Raw genomic sequence first — 23,356 nt, 5'->3', positions numbered from 1 at the left:
CCGGGTGGGAACATATTTTGGCCTGGAGAGGGATGGGTGCGCAATGGGTGTGTACTTACCCAAGACACACCACAGGACATGGTGCCCCTATAACGTTAATGATTAAGGGATCCAATCAACCATCACCGTTAAATATTTTCTCTATGAAGTATGTGTTAACAATAGCCAATTGAGTTAAAATAGCACTTAGCTTTGTTTTTCACTGCGCTTATCAGCTTTATCTTACTCTTAGTAGAGCTGTTGGTGGCAAAAGACATTATGTTTGAGAAATGGGACCTGGGGGGAGTGATGGAGATTGAAGTCATGCTCATCACCGTAGTTTTTTTTTTGTTTTTTTTTTTAATTTCTATTTTTCAGTGTAGCATCAAAGTAGTGAAAGTAAGAATAGCCCTGCCCAACTGTAGTCCAAAGCCAACACAAACCCTAAGAAGCTGAAAAAACAAAAGTAATTCCAGCACTTTTAAGAAATGCACGTAATTGCACGCGCATCATCAACGAGCTGACTGAGGCTGCAATGTTGACACAAGCAGAGTAGCAAAGTTCCAAATTTTGTGCAGCTCATTTAGCATACGCAGGAGTGTGACAAAAGCATTCTCAAAGCATTGACGAAATGTTCTCACAAAATTCAAGCACTTTTTAATCCTTGAAAACAACATTAAAATTCAAGTATTTTCAAGAATTTCAAGCACCCGTATGAACCCTGCATTATCAATTTTTGCCAACAAAATCGACTACCGTATTTTCCGCACTATAAGGCGCACCTAAAAGTCTTATTTTTTTTCAAAAGCTGACCATGCGCCTTATAACACAGTGCGCCTTATATATGGCTCAATATTAAATTCGCAAGGTCTCGCAACTACGAGAAACAGCCGCCGACTCCATTTTTCGCGCTGTGCATACTGGGAAATATTAAACGATTGGTAGTTGCCGGGGCTCGTGTTGTATTTGTTTACTAAGTGGCAAAATGGCTACCCCATTAAACTGCTTAATTCATATTCAACAAATACAGTATTTGTCTGAATCCAGGGTTTTGACTGGTGAAGATGTAAAGCACAATTTACCTTAAACAAACGCAGAATTATTCAGAATGTCACGTTTGACAGAGAGAGAGAGAGCGAGAGAGAGAGAGAGAGAGAGAGAGAGAGAGAGAGAGAGATTCTCTTTCATACGTGCATTTGTATAAAAAATGGCTCCTGTTAAGAGACACGCGTACAACGCCGAGTTTAAACTCAAAGCGATCAGTCACGCAGCACAACACGGCAATAGAGCGGCAGCGAGAGAGTTAAACTTAAATGAATCGATGGTACGGAAGTGGAGAAAGGATGAAGATAAGCTCCGCCAAGTAAGGAAAACTCAACAAAGTTTCCGTGGCAATAAAGCAAGATGGCCAGAGTTAGAGGAGACACTTGAACAGTGGGTTGTTCAACAAAGAGCGGCAAGCAGAAGTGTCAGTACGATAACTATACGTATGAAGGCAACAGCGCTGGCACAAAAACACCGGACGTGTTGGATGGCCCATTCACTGAGATATGGTCAATTCGAACACAGCAGAAGAAGAATTCGAGGGATTCGTCGATGAGGAGTTTATAGAGTGATCTTTGTTTTTCTTTTGTGTGTTTACGTTTTACATGTTACAGTTATTATGTTATTGCTTTGCACTCGTTGTTTTTGCACATTACGAGTGTCACTTTATTGCGATTGCACTAACGTTTCATTTAAAATAACAGTATCAGACGTTTTTTTCTTTGCGTGTTGACTAAATGGACAAAAAATAAAATGATATGTCGATGTTGTTCAAAGATGTGTCACGAAAATGCTTTACCTCAGAGAAAATAATAAAACGGCTGTTTATTTATTTTGGGAGTGAATGGAGTTGTGGAAAGCTTGTTTGTTAATAAAGTTTGACCTTTTTGAATTTTTTGTTGACATTCCCTTGAGCGTGGCAACATCTAGAGGTTGCATAACGTAACTACATTCTCTACTGTAGTCAAGTCGTCACATTTATTTACCGTAAATAGCCCTTAATCCCAAAAATGTCTCGAAGGATTGCACAGGATTACAATTACAAAATTGCACAATTACCTGATCTTAAACCAGCATGCACTTATAGCGCCTTATAATGGGGTGCGTCTTATGTATGGCATAAGTTTTAAAATATATCATTCATTGAAGGTGCGCCTTATAACATGGTGCGCCATATAGTGCGGAAAATACGGTAATTTTTGCATCCCTAACGGCAATGCATACCTTGACAATGGTGTGGGTGCGAGGCTGGGCACGAGTTCGTGCCCGCACTCCAAAGATAGCGTCTGTGACTGTCACGCTGTTTTCGGCGCAGAGTGCATACAGCAGTGTCATGGCAATGCAAAAAAGGGCCATGCAGAGGGCACCGCGGCGGGCACGACGACGCAGTCGCCAAAGAAGGCTTACGCGGTCCATCGCTGCCCCTGGGATCTGAAAAAAAAAAAACAAAAAAACATTGGGATGCCTGTGATGTGAGGCCTAAAGTTGTTGAAATGAAAATAAGGCAGTGTTAGAAGTATAGGTAAAACCAGGTCTAAAGAAATCCAGGTACAAAAGCCTGACCCAACTCGCGCCCGACCACTTTACTTAATTTGAGGGACCGAGCCTGAAGCAAACCCAAATGTTCATGTTTTATTTGTGAGGGCCGGGCGAGGCTTTTCTCTTGTCCACTTTTTAAAAAAATCATCCACCATCATTATTCTTTGTGGTCTTTTTCTTTGTGGAGGAGGAATTAAGTCTTCTTCTCGCTCCGCAAGGTGCTCGGCGCTGCGCGAGAGGGACCGAATCCATTGAGCGGATCCTTAACTGCACCCGACCTGAACGTAATGATTGACAATTTAGGCCTGACCTAGGGTTTAAGATTTTACCTCCAGTTGGAACGCATTTTTTTAGAACAAGTACTACAACTTGTTATTAATAAAACGTAGTGACTCAATTGTCGTTAATATATGGAGTGTTACCGCGATACTCATTAAATGCGAATAACGAATTGTGACATTTTCTGACTGTTAAATAATTCTTTATCCATTATATTGTCAAGGGCTGCTACAATTGTTGTGGTAAATACACTTGCATTTGTAGAATAGATTTGCATACATGTAGAAATTTAGAAAGACTTGCTTACAGTAGTGGGAAAAGGTCGGGTAGACATCCTTGAAGATACTCTTGGCAGACATTAAGTTTCCTTGAAGATAGCGTGCAAGGGACGGGACGCTCTGTACTTGATACGTGATACAGGACCGCCTTTTGGGGTGTACTCAATCGAAGCCTAATCGTCACTACCAGCTTTAAATACATTGTCATGTTCCTAGCTCTGTGAGATCTCCATTGACGCATCAATAAAGTGACATCTCCCTCCGCACGAGGCTGGCTCCTGTTTTCCTTATCCACATATGAGAAGACTTTTCTCTCGATTATCGGACCTCCAATTTCTCCAACATTTAAATGGCGCCCAAAAACGTGGATTTGGCACTTAAATAAACAGAAAAGGGAAAAGACTTCTCAGTGGAACGGTCTCAAATGAGCGAGTGAGGTAAGGAAGGCTTTTTCTCTCCTTATTTCGGTTTGCTTGTCGAGATTCGTGGGAGGACGGGAGCCTGTGACGTCGGAGCTAAATTATGAAAATGCGTGCACGTGGGATTTTCCGTCTATAGTCAGGCCCAAGTTCGGACGGATGAGATATATAGACTGAGTTGTGATTTTTATGTCCGACGGGATTATGAGCTCAGAGAGTCCTGTTTGTTTTGGGACATAGGCTGCTTGAAAAAGGGAAAAGGCTAATTTAACCTGGATAAGAGGTTGCAGCGGCGTCGGTATTTGTATATTTATGATTGTCTTGAGATCTGTGTAAAGCTGTGATAAGACGTCGTCATTTGCTGAAGTGACAGTTCGAGAGTAGACGATCTATATATGGTTAATACGGGGCATGTTTTATGTGTTTCCCTAGTCGATTGATGATTGGGAGTCGGACATGTAACCTTGCACTTGAGAAAAAGTGTGGTGCATGGAACCTCGCCATTTTCTACAATCTGAAAGGTTATACCGACGTTAGAAAAATGAGCAGTAATCAGATGTTGTATTATTAAGATATATTCGCATAGAAACAAGCGATACAAAGAATGTGTGAGAATTGCTGACATGTTTTCAGTCTGGGAGATGTCTCATTCGGAAATGTTGGTGTGTGTGCCAGCTGGCGATAATTGTGCGTGTGTCTCTCTGTCTGTGGATGTGTGTTCTGTTCGGTTCGGTTTCTCCCCCGGCCGCCTGAGTGAGAGTGCGCGGGTGATTTGTACTTAACTGTTTTTTGTTTTTTTTTTGTTTTGTTTGGCGTTGGGAGAGGAGTTAAGGAAGCATGGATGAATGATGGAGTAACTGCTTATTCTACATTTTACGGTCTTGTATGTGCGTTAAAGTGTCTTGCTTTTTTGTGGGTTGTTCTCGCCCCCAAAGCTCACCCCCACCCCACCCCCGTCTTTCCCCCGTCTTTCGCTCTGTGTGAGTTGAGCTCAACCGTGTGTATTCCCGCTCCGATCACCTCCCCCCACCCCCGTCTTTCCCCCGTCTTTCGCTCCTTTACTGTATGGAAAATAAATAAGAGTGGAGGGATTACTTAATTCGTTATGCAAGGGGGGGTGTGAAATAGCTGGAGAAAATAAGGATGTAGGTCTCCGTATTTACAGGCCACGGTAGACGGAGGGAATAATAATGGAAAAGAGTAAATGGAATATTAAAATCGAAGATAAACAAGATCTTTGTGAGTACTAGGCTCAACTGAGGGGATGCGCTACAGTTAGCGCTGATGAGTTATCGCATGCAAACTCATTGGATCACGCATTTAACACCGCATGAAATGCTAACAGGCAGGCCAGCGCCGCATCTGGGAGGTCCCTATAAGGGGCCGCCACTTGAGCAACTACAAACTGAACTGAGAGACTGAATGAGACAATTGACGGCTGTCATCTACCGGCTGGTTAAGAGACAAGAGTCCAGGGTCGAACAACCATTTGAAAAGACGTCCCAGGGGATCTCGTCTACATCAAGGTTTCAACGAAAGTGGAACCATCCGAGGCGTGAGGGACCGTACACCGTCGTGAGGGCAACGCCGGCCGCAGTCCAGGTCGAGGGCAGCTCAAAAGGGTACCATCTGAACCACTGTACCACGGCTCACGCTGCCACCGTCAACGAGACCAAGCAAGATCAACAGGGCAGTAACGTTGAAATTAGGAAAACAAAATGTGGATGACAAAGCTGTGTGTGATAATAAATTGTCTGATATGATTGTTACTAGGAGCAGAGCTCGAGAAAGCGCAGCGGCGAATGGAAATTGCGGGTCCGAAAGTGCAACCGGAGATCCAAAAAGCGACGCTGCAGTTGCAGACCATGACGCATCCTAGAGACAGCGGCCCGGTTAAGTGTGACACTACTGTATAACATGCCAAAACGGTTGAGGATTTGGAAAGTACAAGTACATTTTACCTCATGAAGGGCTCACTGGCCCTGAGGTATGGAAGCTCGAAAGTACCAAAATTAAAATATTACAGGAAAAGAGAAAAAATGTGAGATATGACGAAAATGTGTAAAATATAATTTTTAGAATATGGTTTCATAAGAAACATGCACTAGAAATCTTTTAAAGGGACAGTGTGTATAAATTGACCCCAAGATGTCTTTGCACTGTGGAGTGCAACCAAAATAAAAGTGCTTAACAGGATGAATAGGAGAGTCACAGTGCCCACATAAGCACTATTTTTCACTGCCTCTAGGTGATGCTCATGTTATGGAAAACTCCAGTAACTCTAGTTTACAGTCACGTAGTCACACCAGCAGTCCCTGTTTTGGATGTAAATTGCTAAAAATACTTTATAAGAAAGCTAATTAAACGATTTAGGTTCACTATCAAGACATTTCTAATAAAAACTCGCAGGAAAAAACCTTAACCGAGAACGAACGTTTTATCCAGAAGCTGTAGCAAAGAAACTCAAACGTTTTGATTGGGTAAGTGTTAGGAACTATAAACAGGACATGCGCACTTTTACTCCATTGCCCAGTGCCTGTGCTAAAAGTAAATACGTAAGTATCTTCAGTTGTAGGAATTTTTGACATTTTCACAAAATAACTTGGCTTGCATCAGGTTTTGAATCAATAATTTGAGACAAATTGACAGACAAAATGAGCCTCAGCACTCATAAGTGACGGCGGGAGGGAGTCGAATTTTAAGTCACTCAACACTCAAAACGTCACACAGTGAAAATTAAAATCGCTGAATGAAAGTACCGTAGAAATACTACGACAGTAATACGGTAATAGAGAAATGCCCCTAGAGGTATACTAAACAATATCACAAAACTAACGATTCAATATAGTACTTTAAAACAAAGACATAGTACACTACATCAATTAAAAATAAATAAAAAAATAAATGACTACAGAACTAAATACAAAGTTAAGTGCAAGAAGGGCATTTATGAGCTGGCTCTCGTCAATAAATTGAGGAAAAAAGCAGTTTTGTCTAATGAAAAAGACTGACTTAACCAATTACCGACAACAATGACGTAATCTCGAAGCGACGAGATCTCATTAGCTAAGATCGGCGTGCAGAAGAATAAAAACTCATACAGCAAAACCAAAGTAACGATGATGTAATGCGTTGAATCTTTGTTAACGAGGAATTAAATGATAATGACAATTTAAAGGAAAAGGTTGCGTCCCCAGCATGAATGATGCATCTGAGACACAGGTACATGGTGAAATGAGAACACTGAGTGTATACAAGATAATTATACAGAATAGTTTAGAAAGAAAGAATGTTTAAATAACAAAACTAATCATCTCTCGTTGAATATGCGAATGGCAAAAGGGTAAGAATTTTTAAGACGTGTAGTTATGCTCCTAATAAAGCAAGGGCGAGTAAAACAAAGAAGACGACTGGAGACCGTCCATAATTTTAGTGTCCATCTTTTCGTTGGTTATAAATGGACAAATTCAAAAGAGGCGTAATACATAAAAAGATTGTTTCCTTAGTTTTTCTCATATTCAATAATAGATTACTAGTGGTATGAATGATTTCGAATTATCAAAAATTGAAAGAAGTTTGAAAATGACGACATATTATCACAGGGAAGAAAATTCGAGACTAGAAATCATTAATAACGTAGCTGAAGCTATTTCAGTCACTGAATGAAATATTTCTTTTAAAAAGAAAAGAAAAAGAAATACAAAGGGAACTAAGACAATTGCGTAAAAACGAAGATTGTTGCGCGGAATAAAAGATTAAGATAGTAATATAAAATAAATACGATTCAACAAGATAATTCATAAGTGACAAGTAGGTATTGCTTTATATCGAATCAACAATAAGAGATTATGATTACAGAGGGATGAAAAGACAATTAGAAATTTTTGACATTGAGTTCGAGTTGGCAGTTTTTTTAGGACAGTTGATTCCACACTGAATTTTTTAGAATGAGTGTTACGTTCGACAAATGATTAATAAATGTGAAACAATAGCTGACTTATGGTTTGGTTAAGTTAAAATGAAACATTGTCTATGGAAAAGAGCATTTTTTTTTTAGAAGACAATGAGAAAAAGATTGATCAATCCTGGAAAGGATTAAAGGAATTAAAAAATAACGGATTAGTGGATTTCGAGACATATCATGGTGATTTAAAAATATAACTGCATGGGAAATGAATGGAAATTAATTAAACTAAGATAATTAATGTCTACTAGTACTTAAATTTAGAGAAAAATTTAGAAATTGAATAAACTGGCTAATTTACTAAAACATCTCAGTACGTAAGCACGATAAAACTTAACGAGACTCTAAGTGCCCCTGAATTCCACATAAAAGTTAACCTAGTATATTGTTTTGCTTTAATTCTGAAAGAAAAGAAAAAAGAAACACTAAGACAAACATACAACATAAGCAGCATCCCTGAGCTGAGAACAATACAATAGTAAAGCCAAAAGAATACAATATACAAATACCCAGTGTGACGTGCAAATGCCCACTTTAGCATGTTATATAGAGTAGCTAAATAGTGCTAAACAGAATACATATTGCAGTAAGATTCGGTAATGTCCAATGTAGGTGGTGTTGTTTAATGTACGTATTTTTGCGAGTTGAAACCCATATCCATAGGACAGAAAGTAATCCAAGTGTTGCAAGGCACTGATAAAGTAAGCAAAAATAAATAAACAAATAAATAAATCACAAAAGTAGCAAAAATAACACAGGAGCTGCTGGAGTGTCTGCCATTCGTGACGGCGCCGGAAGTAACATTATCAAATACATTTTTCCACAATTGGGTCAGAATTAAACCTCTAGGGTTTAATCCAGCCATTCATGTGCAGTAAACCAAAGGAGAACAAGTAATGGGATGGTAAAATATTACAATAATGTAAATCCTACTACAGAAATTCTATGAAATTACTAGAAAACGGAATATAGAGCTTGAAAACCGGGACATAGTATATGGTACGGCTATAATTCTAAAAAGACCAACTACAGAAATTCTGCAAGAATACTGCTACAAAACTACAACAGCATTAATACTAGCGCTACTAAAGAAATCCTGCAAAAATATAGCCTCAGGTGTACTACAACCTACTTCGAAAATATTATAGAATCTTATTTAATCTTATTTTGTAAATATTATAAGATACTACTGCAGGAATGGTTGAGTTAAGTACAGAGCGGACCTGAACTCAATCGCTTAACGACCAGTTACTTCTATTCAGCAAAATTGTCCAACGCTCAGGGAAAAAAACAAAACAACAACTGGCCTACAGGCAAACAGGAACTCAGACTAGGAATACTCATAAAACAGGCTTTTACTCAGAACGGGCAAGCCCTTAAGAAGGACACACGCAAATTAGACGGTCGCCACGGCGACCATGCTGGACATGACAGAAATACTACATACGTGCACAACTACAATAACACAGTTGTACCTCTACTTATAAGTTTAATTGGTTCTAGCAGTAAATATGGAATGATGAAACTACTGTAAATCGAGACATAATCAATTTGAATCAATTGGATTGAAACGGGATTAGTCCGTTCCGAAAGCAAACGAACCTTGTTGAATCAACTGCAATTGCCCTGAAGGTATGCTGGTGTTCAGTAGGGGTTCATACATATACACAAAATAGATAAACATGAAATAAATATAATGAAATATAACATCATAACTGTAAATGAGAAAAACTGGATGTGTCCCGTGGCTCGTGACGCCAAAAGTTTGCCCACCCTTGACTTAGAACCATTGTTTTTGGGACGATGGACTGGTGGTTAATTGCGCTTTTAATGACGGATTTCTTTTTAGGTTCTTTTTAAGAAGCAGAATGTTGGAAAAAATTTTGAGCTGATTGTAGGCGATGATGAAATAGGTCGATAAATTCTCTATAGAGCGTGACGTCTCGTTTGGTTTCATGTTATAGTCTTCATAGTTCCATTCCACTCCATTTAGTTATTAGTATCGATACGACAACACACACACACGCACACTGCTGTCGTCTTAATAAAACTGAATCGTCTCTGCACCGCACAACACAGTGGCCACGATCGCACTCTCAGTCCACTCTTGGCGCCCATACTCAGTCATCCCTCTCCTCAGAGCGCCCTAAACCTTGCTTCCTTGATTGAGTAGAAGGACGTGTATGAATAGTGCAATTGCGATAGAAGAGAAGTTTGAATTACTGAAATTCCGAGTATTATGGGATGAGTCAGACGAAAGAGAGACATAGATTGTGAACTTAGGTTTTAACTCAGGGGGGAAGTTGAGACATTCCGTAAAAATAAGTTGAAACCTAGTTTTTTCCGAAATTGATGAAAAATTGTCTTCTGAATAAGCTCTCCATATAACTGTTTTTGAGATTCAAATTACGAAATTTGGACGGATAGAAAAATATTACACAGAAGAAATGTTGTAATATTACAAAATTTACAATGTTTGTCAAATTGATTAACAAAAATCAATTAAGATAACCATTCACCATTAGCAAATCGCAAACATTGAGAACATTTTGGGATGGTATTTTTCATTTTTGGCAAAATCATTCACTTTGAGCGTGAATTACCTGCTTTCTTTGCAAAATACTGTTATTTTGAACAAGTTTACTTACTGAAGAGATCATATATAGGTTATGATTTTTATAAAAGGCAAAACAAAGAGTGAATCATAACAATAAAAACGTCTTTTCTTGGGTTAAATTGACAATTTAACAATCTATCCTGGTCATCTGCCTCGAGGGGAATGGCCAACAGCAAGATAACACGTTGAAAATCAAAAGAAAATGCAAATAAAAAGTGCATACAAATTTTTTCTCGGATGTGATCAATCTACAAAAGAGAACACTCAAACACTCAAATCAGGGTAAATGATTCTGACAAGGATAATGGTTAAACTGATCCAGTGACTGTATTTAGTGAAAAAGCAAAATTTGAAATTTAGAACTGACAATTTAAAAAATAAATTGTTTATCTTCTAGTTAGAATTTTGGGATAGAATGCTCGAAATGGATAGGGCATCTTATAGTGGGGATTTTGATTTTCACTTAAAATAAATATAAAGACGTGCAACCAGTCGGAGTGCCGATGGACTACCAGAAACCAAATGTGTTAACGACAGTCAAATGTGTTAACGACAGTACAGACTAAAGTGACGGATAATATGCTAAACCTTAATGTGACGATACAGGCGAGAAGGGTACCGACACACCAAAGTCCAGAAAAACCTACACCCACGGCGACAGCACTGAAGAGTGAGGTTACAACGCCGACAGCCAAAAATGAGTGCACGGCCAGTACGTAAAATTCGGGAAATTGTGTAGGAGAGGAAAACCATAACCCTAACTCGGTAGTTGTGTAGGCGCATGGTCTCAATGTGCACTGACTTAATTTGACTAATTAACTTAAATTTTTGTGGGCCATCTGTCTTGTTTTATGTTTTATGTTTGTTCAATGTTGTAAGTGTTTGTATTCTTTCCTGTATTCTTATCTTTCTTGTCTATATGGTTGTCCAGCGTTTGATCGGCCCACGTAACTGAAAGGATTAACAGAAAAATATCGAAGGAAAAGGAAAAAGGGAACAATACAGTACTCATTGAGACGAGTAAAACGTTTTTAAAGAGGAAGACGGTTTAAAATGTATTGTTTTAGATAGAACCGATAGCACGTCTCGTTAGGAATCGAAAACGTTCGTTTTTTTTAGAAATCGTTTTGACGCTAAGGGTGTGCAACATAACATCCGAGAGCCTATGGAGTTCCCAGAAAAATAAATGTTTTTTCAGTTGGAAAACCATGAATTTAGGGGTGAAAAGTCTAGAAAAATTATGTTTGGTTATTTTAGGTGCTTTAGATTATGTTAATGCCAGAATAACACCAAAAAAGGATAGAATAATAACAAAAAGAAAGAAGTTACCCTATTCCGGTTTTCAGTTCAAAATTGGAAAATTAAGGAATGTGAAGACGAGGAAAGATCCAATTGAGTGAATTGGAATGGATTAATTTGAGATAGAAGCATTGTTATACGAAAGTAGTGGAATAGCGTGAGTAAATTCTTTCTTTTCATTGAATATGGAGGAAAAATTCATTGAGTCGAATAAAAATGAGTAAGAAGAATCGTTGTAGATCAATGCACGTCGTTTTCACATTAAGTAGGTGAAGCTAAGATAGTAGATTGAATTGGTTTGGAAAAAAAAATATAAATAAATAAATAAGTGAGATGGTTATATGTCAATTTCCCATTAAACTAGTGGGCTAAAAAGAATGTGTTAGAGGGCGTAGGAGAAGGGAAAGTTATGTAGAAAATGGATTGTTGGCAGAGCAAGTAAGGAAGTTACAAATACAGAAAGATAAATGTTAGTAAAAGAAGGTAAAAAGGGGAGAGATAGTAGGCATTGAGGAAAAGAGAAGAGGGGGACATGCAAGTGACAAAAGGAAGGAATGTAAAGGGGAAAAAGTAATTAAATGAAATATTTTTGTTGACAATAGGCCGGAGTTAAGAGAGCATATCTTCCGGATGGACGAGTATATCTAGATGCCATCGGACAACCGAGAGGAATTCCAGAGGAATTTAAAGCTAGGAATGATATTAAGTCTGGATTAGAATCGATATTTATCTGGATAACTCCGAATAAGAACGCAGAATGGATTAATTACATTTATTACAACCAGCAATGTTTTATTAATTACACTAACGAGGCCTTTAGTGCAGTAGGAGAGCAATTACATGAGACATCTAGGATGGCCTGGCAGAATCGTCAGGCCCTCGATTTTCTCTTAGCCAGTAAGGGAGGCGTGTGTCATATGATAAAGGAGGAATGCTGTACTTATATACCTTTAAACACAGCCGAAGCAGGAAGCTTCACTAAAGCACTGTCGAAGATTCGTGAGTTGAGCAATGAAGTGACAGTAAATACTGGAAAGAACAGTATCTCTTTTGATTGGTTCTCGTCTACATTTGGGTGCTGGGGTGGTATGTTAGCGAAGGGGGAAATTTTTGTACTAACTGTCGTAATAATTATGTGTTTGTTGTGTTTCTGTGCCATACCTATTCTTAAAAGAGGAATGCTTAAGACTTTTGGAGAACAAATGACAGTAGTGGCTAATACTAGGGTGGCAGAAGCTCAATTAGCACAGTTAGTGATTGAATATCCAAGCTTATTCCTTAGTGAGGAAGAACAGATGACTCAACTAAATTCAACGCCTTGAATTTTATCTGGCAACGTTAATAGTCAGTCTACATTATAATAAAAAATGGAGCATCTGCGGAAAGAGACACTTATGATGATCTGGACTAAAAACGATATCAATTAGCACTATTGTTAAACACGCAACACACTATATAGCACTAGGAATAACAGCAACAAATATATTGATTTCTAATTGTGATTCTTTTGTTGGTATGTCACACTGCCGGGGAGCAAGCTGCTGTCTGGGATGGTCAGGATGCATCGTCGCTTCCGGGTTTTTGGCTGCATGGAAACTGAGCGTGATGCCTGCTGGGATGAACACTCACTCCAACATCTGACTTCACGACACCCGTTGACGAATACGACAGTGCATGGTCTTCAAATTGTTCACGGGGGTCAGGCCAAAGGCCGATGTGTATGCTGTATCACTATCCAGTCATGCACTCATCTTGAAATGTATCGACGACTGTTACCAAAATTTGTTATCACTCACTTATCAGTTCATTTATTCATTTACCTTTATCACGTACCGATCAACCGTCGACGGTCCGCGTGTATAATCAAGTGTGTACGGATAAAGATAAATGAAGGGGGGGTTAGTGCATGGGTCAGATGTTTGGAGTGTTGGGGATTTTTGTAAATGAAACATGAACAATGAAAGTTAGAATGATCACAGCAGGCTGACCGCCAGAATTTTATTTTATTTTCGATTTGCGTAAACTCTGTCCGTGTATTGATATTATTGATTTGTAATAATTTACCACTACCCTGTATTCATTTTTGATTTTAATTTCCATTCAAAGTGGGAGTATAAACTCCCAAAAAGGGGGATATGGTAGCAGAAGAAAAAAAAAAAAAAAAAAAAAAAAAGGGGGGGATATGTTGTGGTAAATACACTTGCATTTGTAGAATAGATATGCATACATGTAGAAATTTAGAAAGACTTGCTTACAGTAGTGGGAAAAGGTCGGGTAGACATCCTTGAAGATACTCTTGGCAGACATTAAGTTTCCTTGAAGATAGCGTGCAAGGGACGGGACGCTCTGTACTTGATACGTGATACAGGACCGCCTTTTGGGGTGTACTCAATCGAAGCCTAATCGTCACTACCAGCTTTAAATACATTGTCATGTTCCTAGCTCTGTGAGATCTCCATTGACGCATCAATAAAGTGACATCTCCCTCCGCACGAGGCTGGCTCCTGTTTTCCTTATCCACATATGAGAAGACTTTTCTCTCGATTATCGGACCTCCAATTTCTCCAACACAATTAGTCGATGGTGTCGACAATGATCGATAATTTTAATAGTCGCCAATGGGATTTATTCACTCTTGTTGACACACGTTTTCCAACAGAATTAATATTATCACTGCTGAGAGTCGCATATGAGCAAAAGGGTCTCGAGCGGCAGCATAAAAATACAGAAATGGGGTCATTGACTTTAGTGTGCTTGATGCAACGTCAAAGGTTTAGGAGCATTTAAGCCTGGATATGGCAGATAAAAGGACTACTTGTAAAGTTTGCAAGAGGACCTTGCGTGTCATGGCAGAAACTCAGCGGAGTCACTAACATTTAAAGAGCATTTTGGACAGTTAAACAGGATGGAGCCTGACTCGCCTCAGTTAGATTCAAATAGCATTCAACCAAATACCGGTTTAATGACAAGCATTGTACATTTTAAATGACCATACTGTATTTCTCCATTAAAAAAAGCTTGAGCATTATGCAGGACTCTGCCTGACAAACATATTTGAATTAAAATGCATGTAATCCGAAAAAAAACGTCAGTTGTTAAAAAGTTGAAAACAACAAATGTCAATTGTTAAATCAGTTTGACTTCAAACTGTTGAGAATTGTTCAGTACTTTTGTTAAATATTTTGCAGTAGACTACTTAATACTATATGCGCATACTATTTGTTTTATTTACTGTTCTACTGCTGCTAAGGAGCCTTTTCTGTCACAATCACTCGGATCGGGAACACCTGTGTTCAGGATTTGGCGCCAACAGCCAGGACAGATGATTGGCGCACCCTGTATATTTAAATCCCCAGCTTCCGGTAACACTTTGTTCGATTGTACTTTGCGATCTGTTGCCATCTGCTCAGAAAGCCCGTACCTCCGACTCTTTGCCTGCCTCCTGTTTTTCTACCTGATCTCCGTTGCCGACCCGTTGCCGAATCTGCCTACGACCTGCCCTGCCCGCCTGACTCCTGATCTCTCTTCCGAACACAACGACGCCCATCTTCTCCAGCCCCAACCAACAACACGACGACTACGCCTGTCCGCGACCATTCCCGCCAAGCCTTCACCCGCCTGTCAAGTCTCGACAATCCGTCAAACAACGGATCGAAGATTCACGTCTTGTCATTCCTTCCTTCCAATAAAAACCAAGAAACGAGTGCAAGTGATCTCAGTTTTCCTTACATCCTGCCTGACAGAACAATCGAACCATCATGAGATCAGCGCACGTTTCTCCGAAGGAAGAACCAAGCAACTCGTTGTCCCCTTCCGCTCTACAACGGCTACAATGGACCGAGAGTGCCGTACAGAAGTCTGCAAGTGACGTTGCCACACTACAACAACAAGTCCAACAGCAACTAGGTCTTCTTCAACAGCAACAACACCTCTTACTACAAAACCAAAAGCAGGTCACGAGCCTGTCTGAGCAGCTGTCAAAATTACTGACGTCACCATTTCCGCATTCCGTCAACCCGTCTCCGAGTCCACAAACACTCCCGCCGAGTCTTCCATTGCCTACCTCGCATGTCTCCGAAGCAGCAGAACCCCATGTGGGTGCACCCGAAAAGTTTTGCGGCGACCCTACCCAAGTCCGTGCCTTCCTCGTAAACTGTCGACTCATTTTTGATCTCCAACCCCGAAATTTCCGATCCGAGGGAACCAAGGTAGCGTTCGTCATTAACCACATGACTGGGAGAGCTCGGCTTTGGGGTACTGACGAGTTTGAACAGGATCGGTGGCATGTTCCTTGTTTGCACTATTCTCCCAGGAGATCCTGAAAGTATTCGATACTGGGTCTGCCTCGTCTGACGCATCCCGCTCCCTGCTTAACATTCGCCAAGAAAAACGTTCGGTCGCCGATTACTCAATTGACTTCAGAACACTCGCTAGCCAGAGTAATTGGAATGAGGAAGCGTTAGTGGACGCTTATCTCCACAGTTTGGCCGATTACTTGAAGGACGAATTGGTGTCCCATACTCCGCCTTCTACCCTCGACGAAGCCATTGCACTGACGGCGCGAATTGACCGTCGGGTCCAAGCACGGCGACAAGAGAGGGGAAGAACAATACGACTCCCGACAAATTCGCCCAAAGAGCCAAGTGGGTTCCAAACGCCCCGATCCCCGATGACAGTTATTCACAAAGCCATGGAGATTAATCAGGCAGCGCTATCGGCCGAAGAGCGCCGGCGGCGGGTTTCTGAGGGACTTTGTCTTTATTGCGGCGGCAAGGGGCATCGAATCTCAACGTGTCCGTTAAAAGGGGGGGCTCGTCGGACAACGGAGGCGTCCGATTGAGTTCTGCCCTTATCCCGTCCTCCGAAACCTCTCGACCTTCCCTCGAGGTGCATCTCTTGATTGCTGGTTCCCCACAGAGACTTTCCGCGCTAGTGGATTCCGGGGCCGAAGCTAACATTTTGGACCTCCCCCCCACAAACTCAAGATCCCATTGAATTCCCTCGCTACTCCTATCACCGCCTGAGCACTAGATGGCCGTCTTCTGGGCACAGTTACCCATGTTACCGAACCAATGGAGATGAGACTTTCTGGCAATCATAGAGAGCAAATTCGGTTCCACCTGCTCCCATCCCCCGGCCAGCCACTCGTTTTGGGCCATCCATGGCTGGTACGGCACAACCCTCACTTTGATTGGCGTTCGGGGACCGTCATGGAATGGGGCGTTGAGTGCCATCAAACCTGTCTACGTTCTGCATATCACCCCGACCGACCCGTGGCTTCCAAGTCTCCTCCTGACGTGTCCAAGGTCCCTGCCTGCTATCACCACCTACGGGAAGTTTTTAGCAAAGCCAAGGCCACTTCCCTTCCTCCACATCGCCCCTATGACTGTGCTATCAACCTTCTGCCTGGCTCTACTCCCCCGCGGGGTCGTCTCTATTCCCTTTCTGCACCCGAAAGACAGTCCATGGAGGAATACATCTCGGAGGCCTTGGCAGCCGGAATAATTCGGCCATCCTCTTCCCCGGCTGGAGCTGGGTTTTTCTTTGTTGGCAAGAAAGATGGTTCTTTACGACCGTGCATTGACTACAGGGGCCTTAATGACATAACAGTTAAGAATCGCTACCCTTTACCACTGCTCGCCTCCGCCTTTGAACTGCTGCAAGGGGCCACGGTGTTCACTAAACTGGACCTCAGAAATGCTTATCATCTGGTCCGTATCCGGGAGGGAGATGAATGGAAAACGGCCTTTAACACTTCCACGGGGCACTACGAATATTTAGTCATGCCTTTTGGTCTCACAAACGCCCCCGCCGTCTTCCAGTCCCTTATCAACGACGTGCTGCGTGATGTGCTCAACAATTTCGTGTTTGTCTACTTGGATGACATTCTGATTTTCTCTAAATCCCTGGAGGAACACACGCAGCACGTCCAACTTGTCCTTCGACGACTCCTGGAAAACTCCCTCTTCGTTAAGGCTGAGAAGTGTGAGTTCCACGCCCAAACCGTGTCATTCCTGGGGTATATCATCGCGGAGGGGAGATTACAGATGGATCCTGCAAAGGTGTCGTCAGTCACCTCCTGGCCTGTCCCCTCGGATCGCAAGAAGCTCCAACAGTTCTTGGGTTTCGCCAATTTTTACCGACGATTTATTCGGAACTATAGCACGGTAGCGGGTCCCCTGACGGCTCTCACTAGTCCCAAAGAAACATTCAGATGGTCTCCTGCGGCCGATAAAGCATTCACCATCCTCAAGGCTCGATTTTCGACGGCTCCCATCCTCCAAGTACCTGACCCGGGGCGTCAGCTAGTTGTTGAAGTGGATGCCTCGGACATAGGAGTTGGGGCTGTTCTCTCTCAAAGGTCGACCGAGGACCAAAAGATGCACCCCTGTGCATTCTTTTCACGTCGCTTATCCCCTGCCGAACGCAATTATGACGTGGGGGATCGTGAGCTGCTAGCTTTAAAATTGGCCCTTGAGGAATGGCGCCACTGGCTGGAAGGGGTGCCAGTTCCGTTCCTAGTTTGGACTGACCACAAGAATCTTGAATACATCCGTTCTGCTAAACGTTTGATCCCGCTGGTCACTCTTCTTCACCAGTTTCAACTTCACCCTTTCCTACCGCCCCGGGTCCCGCAATGTCAAGCCAGATGCCCTCTCTCGCCAGTTTCAAAAGGAGGACAATCATTCCCAGGGTCCGACAGCCATCCTTCCTGAGTCCCGGTTACTGGCCACTCTCACCTGGGACATCGAGGACCGCGTCAAAGAGGCCCTCCAAGACCAAGCAGGCCCCAGTACTTGTCCAGAGGGGCGGCTATTCGTTCCAGAAGCCCTACGGTCAGAGGTCCTTCAATGGGGGCACGACTCTCGCCTCTCCTGTCACCCGGGTGCTACCCGCACCAGCAACTTCCTGGTCCGACGTTTCTGGTGGCCCTCATTGGCAAAGGATGTTCAGGAGTACGTCGGGGCTTGCCAAACCTGTGCCCGGCAGAAGGCTTGGAATCGACCCCCTGCCGGATTGCTTCAGCCATTACCAGTCCCCAGCCATCCTTGGTCCCACATCTCCCTGGACTTTGTTACTGGGCTGCCTGCCTCGGAAGGGATGACAACCATTTTGACGATTGTGGATCGGTTCAGCAAAATGGTCCACTTCGTGGCCTTGCCCAAACTTCCGTCCGCCAAAGAGACGGCGCAGGTGGTCCAGCTGCATGTCTTCCGCCTCCATGGAATCCCAAAAGACATTGTTTCAGACCGAGGTCCCCAATTTGCCTCGGGATTTTGGAAGGAGTTCTGCCGTCTCCTGGGGGCCTCGGTCAGTCTCTCGTCTGGGTTCCATCCGCAATCTAAAGGACAGTCTGAACGCCTCAATCAAGAACTGGAGACGGCTCTCCGCTGCCTGGTTTCCCGTGAGCCTCTTTCCTGGGCGCAACAGCTGGTATGGGTGGAATACGCCCACAACTCCCTTGTCTGCTCCTCCACTGGCATGTCTCCCTTCCAGTGCGTCTATGGCTACCAGCCACCCTTGTTCCCCAACCAAGAGGAAGAGGTTTCCTGTCCATCGGCTCTTGCAAATGCCCGTTGCTGTCGTCGCACTTGGGCTCAGGCACGGGCTGCTCTTCTTCGGACCGTCCAAAGTTATTCAAAGGGGGCTAACCGAAGAAGAATTCCGGCTCCAACGTACCAGGTGGGCCAGCAAGTATGGTTGTCCACCAAGGACCTTCCACTCCGGGTGGAGTCCAAGAAGTTGGCTCCCCGATTTCTGGGACCGATTCCGGTGGACAAAATTATTAGTCCGTCGGCAGTCCGCCTGCGCCTGCCCAGCACCATGAGGGTTCACCCGACGTTTCATGTTTCCTGCATTAAGCCTGTCCGCCAGAGCCCCCTGGTCCCTGAAGTTCCTCCCCCCCCAGCCCCTCGCATCCTGGATGGTGACCCTATCTACACCGTGCGACGTCTGCTCCGCTCTCGTCGTAGAGGACGTGGTCTCCAATATCTCGTGGACTGGGAGGGATATGGCCCGGAGGAACGGTCCTGGATCCCCACCCGGCAGATCCTGGCTCGCTCGCTCATCTCCGAGTTCCACCGCCAGTATCCAGATCAACCTGCTCCTTGCCGAGGTCGTCCTCGGGGTGTCCGGCCAATGACTACATCTCCGCCGGGTCCATCATCGACTACGCCGCCTGAAGACGACGATGGGACATCGGTCCGCTCAGAGGAGTTCTAACTGACCAGCCTGTCGGATTATGTTCCTGCATGTTGGATTATACTTTTGCCTGTTGGATTATACTCTTGCCTGTCGGATTATTTTTTTTTCCTTTTTTCTGGGGACTTCTGAAGCCGTCCCTTGAGGGGGGGGTTCTGTCACAATCACTCGGATCGGGAACACCTGTGTTCAGGATTTGGCGCCAACAGCCAGGACAGCTGATTGGCGCACCCTGTATATTTAAATCCCCAGCTTCCGGTAACACTTTGTTCGATTGTACTTTGCGATCTGTTGCCATCTGCTCAGAAAGCCCGTACCTCCGACTCTTTGCCTGCCTCCTGTTTTTCTACCTGATCTCCGTTGCCGACCCGTTTCTGAATCTGCCTACGACCTGCCGTGCCCGCCTGACTCCTGATCTCTCTTCCAAACACAACGACGCCCTTCTTCTCCAGCCCCAACCAACAACACGACGACTACGCCTGTCCGCGACCATTCCCGCCAAGCCTTCACCCGCCTGTCAAGTCAAGTCATTTTTATTTGTATAGCCCTAAATCACAAAGAGTCTCAAAGGTCTCGACAATCCGTCAAACAACGGATCGAAGATTCACGTCTTGTCATTCCTTCCTTCCAATAAAAACCAAGAAACGAGTGCAAGTGATCTCAGTTTTCCTTACATCCTGCCTGACACTTTTCTTGGTTTACAGGGATAAAAAAGTTTACTGGATTTTTATTTAGGATTCATTTGCCTGTCCCACCAGATACATCACTGTGTTTACAAACAAATGAAAGGGTCTATGGAGTACTGTATAAATGTTTTTTTTCATCTTTTTTGAAATAACCACTATTCTGTTTAATAATTATAAGCAGGGAGACTTTTAATTCATTCAGAATGCAGAACACAATGCACGATGAAATCCATAAAGTAGCAAAACTGTGAAAAGTAAACAACATAATAGCAAGGGATTAACGTAATAGAATAAAGGCCTAGAAATTGATATCCTTTTTTTGTGTTGTGATGAGGACACAATCAAATGTTGCCAACAGACTGCGAGACTAAATTAGGAACCATCTTTGACCTTTGTGAAAAGTGGGACTTTCCCCGTTCCTTGACTCATAAAGACTTTCTGTTCTTTCCTCAAATTCTAGATGGTCGTCATCGTTAAGAAGAAAAGAAACAGTAAGGCGGAGCTTGACTAAACCGCCCCTTAGGCAGACATATGAAAAAAAAAGGGAAAGATGACCAAGTAGAAAACAAGGAAGGAAAGTGAGACGCACATGCCCTAAATATAAGAAACAAGACAAACAGGGAAACAGGAGAGGACGCCCCTCCTTAAAGTGACCTGGTTGCATTTACACATTTTGCATGTGAATAAAAAAGGATTCCTTCCTTTTCAAATGTGGAGCAGGGGAATGAGACTTTTGTCCTTTTTTTGAATGACCGCGGGGGAATTCAGATAAAAGCAAAAGCGCCTTTCGGTAGACTGATACTCCATTTGGTTTCGTCTGGATCGTCCTACTTATCAGTTCCTAGATAAAGAGTGTGGATATCACTGTGGAATACCCGCTAGTCACACAAATAATAATCCTCATTGACTAAAAGTTATTGTTTTTAATTTTGCAAATAAAACAACAATGCCTTATCTGTATCTTATCTGGTAAAATATATTTGCCCATTCACTGATACTAAGTGCACATACGTACATTGGAGCAGCTACACACTAGAAAAACAATTGTGAACACTTTTTTGTTGTATGACAATGATTATTTGCTGATAGGTCATTTTTGGAATAACATTGTCTACTTGAAGTTTATAGTTTAATGGACACTACAAATAGGGAGAGAATAATTTAATGGATTTTGAACTTGCAAGGAGAACAGGAGCGGACCCAAACCTCAATTAAGAAATTCCAACCTGTTTTAAAAGCCCTCCCCTCACCCATTTCTTTTCATTAAATCTCGTAGGTTACAAAAGCAGATCCGCTTTAAAGCTGGCTTGAAAATGGGTCAGGGCTTAAAAAGGTGAGAACGGTGTGGAGGAAAGACTGTATTCATCTGTGTATAACGTGCAATACTATTTTCTTTTTACTAAAAATCTGTATAAAATTTTGTTTGACATTTTTCCAGCTCAAACTGAGCATTGAAAGTGACAAACGTTGAATAAATGCGGCCATGATTCAAATCATGCATTGACAACTATGAACACAACAATACCAACATAAGGTTTACAATTTATTTATTTCCTTCACAGTCTGATTCATCATCAGAAACACCATAGAGTTACTTCAATCTTTGTGCTTTTTTGTGCCTTTTTTACATATTTCAAGACCACTTTTTGTTTTCTTCGTTCTATAAATGCAAATTTCTTAACCTATTATTTTCTTTTTTAAATTGTCAGAACCAGAACAGATGGTATCCCCGAACGCGTAATGTTTCACAACAAACTTAATGCGGAAGCTGAGAAGTCAAACAAGAAAAACACCATTGTTCTGCTTGGCTACTCAGCTGCCCCGCTCATTTCTGTCTGTGTCTGCCTGTGCTTAAATAACATTTCGGTCTAAATTCTACACGTACTTCAAACAGTTTGACAAACCAACATTTCATATGCGCAAATATTTTCAATTTCGAGCTTCACTAAAAGCCATCATGTATGGACTAACAAAAGCACCCGTTGTTACAGTAGCCGATGGCACCCAATTGGCCCCGCCTGTTTGGCACCAGCTGCAGCTCGTTGACTGATGGGCTTCTCTCATATTTAAGTTCAGTGCTCTCACTCACCCTTGGTCAGTCTGTCAACGAACCTCTGCACCTAAATCTGTTTTGACTCTGTTCGGTTTCCTGCTTGTGTTTCCTCTCCGGTATCGTTCCCATCTATTTTGACCTGTTTAATATCGATCTCCAGTATCGTTCATGGCTATTTTTTTCTGTTTGATATTGATCTCCAGTGTCTGGTACCGTTCCCGCTTAGTTTGTCCTGTTTAATTTTGATCTCCAGTGTCTGGTATCATTTCCGTCTTTTTCGTCCTGCTTGTTATCGGACTCCAGTCTCCAGTGCCTGATATCAATCCTGTCTGTCCCGTCCTGTCCGGTATCGACCCCCCTGTGTCCAATATCTGCTCGTGAAATTGGTATCGATCTCGTCTGCCTCTGGCTTCCTGTCGTTCCACGCAAGACTGCTGCCTTACGTCTTGCGCCCAATGATTGTCGAATCGAATCACTGGCGTTTGGGTTAACGTGCATGACTGCCTTATTTCCCCTAAAATAAAGCTTGTGTGAGAAACGTCACGCATCTGGGTCCTCCTCCTGTTCCAGTTCTTGACACCCGTGGCTAGTATCAAAAGGCATAGGAAGATGCTTTCTATTGTCCACAAAATTGGACTTTTCGACATGCTAAAGGAGCATAAAGGCATTTCTATGCCAAATTTTTGTTTGCCAATAACGTACACATGATGGCGACAAAATATCATCTGAAGTAAAAAAAAGTAGTGTCCTAAAATCACTTCCACCCTTCAAAAGTGCAATATAGCAGCAAGATTATTCTTAAAATTGTAATTTAACACGACAGGGTTTTTTTTTTTTTAAATAAAAAATGTTTATAAATTACAAAACTTGCGTTTGTTAAAACCATGCTTCAGCCTGTAAATAAGGAATGTTATTTGGTTTCAATGTATAATCTAATATAAATTAATTTATGGATCACAATTTGTGTGTGTGTTTTCATGTTATTTATAGGCACCGC

The 23,356-nt window shown here is 42.4% G+C and overlaps 1 protein-coding gene across 2 annotated transcripts in view; it reads right to left on the bottom strand.

Moving 5' to 3' along the window:
- Positions 1 to 23,356, bottom strand: part of st6gal1 (ST6 beta-galactosamide alpha-2,6-sialyltranferase 1) — a 65,493-nt gene that overhangs the window by 36,494 nt on the left and 5,643 nt on the right. For both annotated transcript variants that reach the window (XM_088320526.1, XM_088320525.1), the window contains exon 3: positions 2,248 to 2,454. In XM_088320526.1, coding sequence (XP_088176652.1) covers positions 2,248 to 2,454 — 207 coding nt within the window. The remainder of the gene's footprint in view (positions 1 to 2,247; positions 2,455 to 23,356) is intronic.

The sequence above is a fragment of the Urocampus carinirostris genome, chromosome 17 (assembly GCF_059441175.1).
Source record: "Urocampus carinirostris isolate Australia breed hairy pipefish chromosome 17, RoL_Ucar_1.0, whole genome shotgun sequence".
In the NCBI taxonomy this organism is placed as follows: Eukaryota; Metazoa; Chordata; class Actinopteri; order Syngnathiformes; family Syngnathidae; genus Urocampus; species Urocampus carinirostris.
Note: the sequence above shows the minus strand (reverse complement) of the source record. Positions and strands in the feature narration are given on the sequence as shown.